General features: G+C 37.8%; 1 protein-coding gene across 1 annotated transcript; it reads left to right on the top strand.

Annotated features, from left to right (window-relative positions):
* Positions 1-3,356: 3,356 nt before the first annotated feature.
* LOC132042812 (uncharacterized) lies at positions 3,357-3,781 on the top strand (the record flags this gene model as incomplete). Its single annotated transcript, XM_059433328.1, has 1 exon — positions 3,357-3,781. A coding segment is annotated over exon 1 (425 nt), but the record flags the coding sequence as incomplete, so codon positions are not given.
* Between the last annotated feature and the right edge of the window lie 1,782 nt (positions 3,782-5,563).

Genomic DNA, 5,563 nt, shown 5'->3' with positions numbered 1-5,563 from the left:
CATCCTAATTGGGCGGAGCGATGCTTGTCCTACGGTGGCTAAGTAGTTTCGGAGCTATTTGAGCCTTCTCTTAATTGCAACTCCCAAAAAACATGAACATGATATAGTTGGCTAAAAAGCCCATGATTTTCGTGAAATAACTTGTAATCATGATTTCACGAAATAACTTGTAACATAGTTTCATGAAATAACTTGTAGGCATGGTTTCATATAATAACTTATAGGCTTGTTCTGACATGATATAACATAAATATGGTTTCATATCAAATAGCTTGTAAAACATGGGTTTGAACAATATAGTTAATTGCATGAAAACATGTAAAGCATGTAGAGTGTTTTCTTGAAAATAACATGATAATTTATAACTTGCATGTAGGAACCCATGGAATACAAAGTATGGGTTTTTCATGGATTACGGACAGATTCTCAATAAACATAATGATGTATCAAGAACACAATGAAGAATTTATAACAATTTAATACATAATATATCATGGGGCATAGACCTAGGGTTATCATGAGCATGGTTAAAAACCCTAGTTTTCGTACAGCTTCATACTTTATGGAAGAAGGAGCGTGGGGAAGAACAATGGTGTTCCCACACGTAGATAGTAACCCTACATACCTGGTAATGCTCCAAAACTTGAATTAAAGACTTGAACTTTGAAGAAGATTTCCAAAATCTTGAATCTTGAACCTTGAGATGGGTTTTCTTGAAAACCCTAGGTTAGGAATGATGATATCTTGTTTAGATTACAAGGATATATATTAGAATTGACTTGGAATGATTAGAATAGGCTTATCTTGGTGTTCTTGATGATGGGAGAGAATAGAAGGTCGTTCTAGGGCTTGGGAGTGTGAAGAATGAAGTGAAAAAGCCTTAAAACGAAGTTTTAAAATTTTCTGTCGGTCCTGTTTTACGCTCTATTTTACGACCTGTAAAAGTTTTACGGACCATAGATCCCACCGTAAATCAATTACAGTGATTTGGGCTTTCTAGACCAGTTTTACAGCCCAAATCTACGGCCCGTATAATTTTCACGGCCCGTAGATTCCACCGTAAATCTACAGTAATCGTTTTAGTAAAACGGGCATAACTTTTTGTATAGATATCTTTTTGACCTCCATAATATACCGTTGGAAAGGTATTTTCAAAGATCTACAACTTTCAAGTGGAAATTTTCCCAAATTCCTTATAGATTTTTCCGTATACTCATTTTAAGTGAGACATGGTGCAAACTCACTTGAAAACATGCCCCCTAGAGGGGATTCCAACTTTGTTTTTACCAAAGACTCTTCTTATGACTTGATTAGTTTTCAAAACACTTCCTATATCTCCCATATTGGTTCCATTATACCCTTGCCTTATGAGTCGAACCTTAGCCCGAAGGTACGAGGTGTTACAATCTCCCCTATATTCTTTACCTCCTCAAAATACCAAAACAATTCCCAAACAATACCAACAACATCAACAACAATATCACTACCAATATATTCCATAAAACATATCACACGATGTTTCTCCAATTTTCAAACCAACCATAACAACATCCATAATACCATAATCAAAGAATTATATTCAATTTAGTCTCAAATTAATTCAAAATTCTCTTTCAAACTCACCTCATGGCCATCAACTTCAATTCAACACTTTATGATTTTTCTCCTATGATTCTTTCCTTTCTAAGAATTGCTAAACCTTTATATCATCTCAATCATGTAAATAATAGGAAAAACATACCTTATAGTGGAAGAACTTCACTTCATTCACCCCTTTCCAAGACCAAGTTCATCACCACCTTGAAGAGAAACAAGAACAATTATGTAACATCCCGTAAATTTGAGTTAGGTGTGAATGTGTAAAAATCTAGTGTTAAGATGATATTATACCTATATGAATCCATTCTTGGTGAATTCGGGTGGAAGATGGTCGTTTTGAAGTCAAACCAACAATTGAAGTTCTTAAGGGCTCTTAAATTGGCCTAAGTTTTGGTAGGTCTGTTTTTTAGGCAATTTTCATGAAAATATGTTGTGAATTTGGAAAAACTTCCTTGACTAAAGTTGTAGCTCTTTGAAATAGCTTTCCAATGGTAGGTCATCCAGCCCTAGAAATGTTATGTACAAAAAGTTGTGATCGTTTTACTAAGCGAAGGTCAATTGTCAAAAAAGAAAAAAAATGTGTTGGGCCTGCGTCGCGGACCCAGCACGAAAAACTTAGCTGCAGACCAAAATAAAAACATGATCAAGTGTTGAACGCGACGCGAACTCAGCACGGATCGGGAGTTATTTTCTGATTTCGAATTTCCTTTAAGTCCTAATTCATTGTGTTATTTCCCACTTTGTTTCAAATCAATATTTCTAAGGAAAAGAACCCTAGAAAAGTCTCTCTAACCCTAAGGTGAGTTCTCATTCAATATTGATCATTCCCGCACCATACCCATCCCCTATTGAGTACACTTCCTTTACTGTGGGTACTGGTGATAGTGTTCTGCGGTTGCAAGGACGATTGTGTGTTCCTGATGTTGATGGTCTTCGACAAGAATTAATGATAGAAGCTCATAGTTCCAAGTATTCGGTTCATCCGGGATCCACCAAAATGTATAAAGATTTGAAACAACACTACTGGTGGAAAAGCATGAAGGTTAATATTTCTAACTTTGTGGCTAAGTGTTTGAACCGTCAACAGGTGAAGGCTGAACATCAAAGGCCTGGAGGCCTGGCTCAGAATATTGAGATTCCACAATGGAAGTGGGAGGAGAACAACATGGATTTCGTTGTGGGGTTACCCCGCACAAAGGTCAATTTTGACTCGATTTGGGTTATCATGGATAGACTCACAAAGTCTGCCCATTTTCTCCCTGTGAAGACGTCATATACAGCGGCGGACTACGCTAAGTTATATCTAAAAGAGATAGTTAGATTGCATGGTGTTCTTACATCGATTATATCTGACAGATGTAGGTACGCAATTTCTGCTCATTTTGGACATCCTTTCGAAAGGCCGGGAACTAGGTGAAATTGAGCACCGCCTTTCATCCTCAAACTGACGGGCAGGCAGAGAGAACTATTCAGACTTTGGAGATATGCTACGAGCCTGTGCAATCGATTTTGGAGGAAGTTGGGATGAACACCTACCTTTGGTGAAATTCGCTTACAACAATAGCTATCGAGCGAGTATTCAGATGGCTCCTTATGAGGCTCTTTATGGGAGGCGTTGTCGGTCTCCAATTGGTTGGTTTGAACTAACGGAAGTAGAGTTGTTGGGCCCTGATTCATTTTATGAGGCGATCGAGAAGGTAAATCTTATGGTGCAGCGACTAAAGACCGCACAGAGTAGACAAATGTCTTATACGGACATGAGGCGTAGGGAATTGGAATTTGCTGTTGGTGACAAGATTTTCTTGAAAGTGTCACCTATGAAGGGCAAGCTTAGTCCTCGCTATATTGGTCCTTACGAGATTATGAAAAGGGTTGGGAAGGTAGCTTACGAGTTGAGATTACCGGCTGAGATGTCCATGGTTCATCCGATGTTTCACATTTCGATATTGAGATTGTACAAACCCGATCCTTCCCATGTGTTGAATCATGAACAGATTGAAATTAATGAGGCATTGTCTTATGAAGAAGAGCCAGTTCAGATTTTAGATCGTCAAGTTAGAAGGTTGAGAACAAAGGATGTAGCATCGGTTAAAGTGTTATGGCGAAATCATAACACTGAGGAAGTTACTTGGGAAGCGGAGGAGGACATGAAGAAAAGATATCCTCACTTGTTCCTACTACGGTATGTGTTGAACCTTTTGGATGTATTTTCCTGTGAAAGTTTAGAGTGAAGTATAAATCTCACAATTGTGTTTAGGCTTGAATGATGCATTCGTTATATGTTTAGTCATATGTTATCTCTGAGGATATTTCACCTTGCTAGAAGAACTCTTGAAATTCTAAAATTTGAGGTTTAGTAAAGAATCCTAGGCCATGACTTTCATTCGGGGACGAATGATCATAAGGGGGGGATAATGTAACATCCCGTAAATTCGAGTTAGGTGTGAATGTGTAAAAATCTAGTGTTAAGATGATCTTATACCTATATGAATCCATTCTTGATGAGTTCGGGTGGAAGATGGTCGTTTTGAAGTCAAACCAACAATTGAAGTTCTTAAGGGCTCTTAAATTCGCCTAAGTTTTGGTAGGTCTGTCTTCTGGGTGATTTTCATGAAAATGTGTTGTGCATTTGGAAACACTTCCTTGTTGAAAATTGTAGCTCTTTGAAATATCTTTCCAATGGTAGGTCTCCCAGCCCTAGCAAATTTATGTACAAAAAGTTATGATCATTTTACTGAGCGAAGGTCAATTGTCGAAAAAGGAAAAAATGTGCTGGGCCTGCGTCGCGGACCCAGCACTAAAAAATTAGCTGCAGACCAAAATAAAAACATGATCAGGTGCTGAACCCGCGACGCGGACTCAGCACGGATCGGGAGTTATTTTCTGATTTCGAATTTCCTTTAAGTCCTAATTCATTGTGTTATTTCCCACTTCATTTCAAATCAATATTTCTGAGGAAAAGAACCTAGAAAAATCTCTCTAACTCTAAGGTGAGTTCTCACTCAATATTGATCATTCCCGCACCATACCCATCCCCTCTTGATAGCAAATCATCTCTCTAAAACCCTAAGTTCTTGTATTTTCAAGAAGAAGAAGATAGGGGCGTGTGGAATTCGTCTGTGATTGTTGAACCTTGGGAATTCAATTTAGTAGCTTTTTAGCGGGATTAAGGTATGTCTCTTTAAAAAATAAAATCCTTTTTGAATATAAAGGTAATTCATATGACTCTTTTACAAACTCTCTTAAAAGATTGATTCTTTATAAAAGCATGTTTTGAATGATATGATGAAATTGGTTTTACATTCTTGAAATCTATTACATGCTTTGATTAATGGTTAATGTGCGTGAGGGGACGAGCCCACATTAAACTTAGATTGTAACAAACCCTATATATGGATAAGGTATTATGAATGTTTTCCTCTATGAGAGATGCTTAGTGATGATGGTTAATTGTTGGTATTGATGATTTTACAAAGGAACTATGACAAAGTAATCTTGTTCAAAGAAGTGGAAACGTTTTCATGATTATCTATGAAATTATGGATTTCCTAATGGCATAATGAGCTTTAATGCTATTTGATGGTGTGACTACTTTGAGACAAATTGTGAATCGACTTCTATGCTATGAACTTTGTTGTTGTGTTTGGCCTAGCTACTCGGGAGGAAGGGTAGCCACTATGGATCCTAGTGTGTTATTGCCTAGCCATTCGGAAGGAAGAGTAGCCACCGCTGGGTTCGCTACCCGGGGTGTGTTATGCCTAGCTATTCGGGAGGAAGGATAGCCACCGAGAATTATATGTTCCGGTGTGGTGCGCTATGCGCGGTATGCTTGATTCTTGGGCCTGTATTGGCATGTGTGACATTCTTATTCTCTTATGGAATTGTTGATGACTATCTTAATTGATTTAAAAGGCATATTTGAAGTTGTAACTTGACAAGAGGCTTTATAAATGGGTTTTGATAC

Source organism: Lycium ferocissimum, unplaced genomic scaffold (genome assembly GCF_029784015.1).
Source record: "Lycium ferocissimum isolate CSIRO_LF1 unplaced genomic scaffold, AGI_CSIRO_Lferr_CH_V1 ctg18087, whole genome shotgun sequence".
Lineage (NCBI taxonomy): Eukaryota > Viridiplantae > Streptophyta > Magnoliopsida > Solanales > Solanaceae > Lycium > Lycium ferocissimum.
The sequence above is the reverse complement of the archived record's forward strand: the minus strand, read 5'-3'. Positions and strand labels throughout refer to the sequence as shown.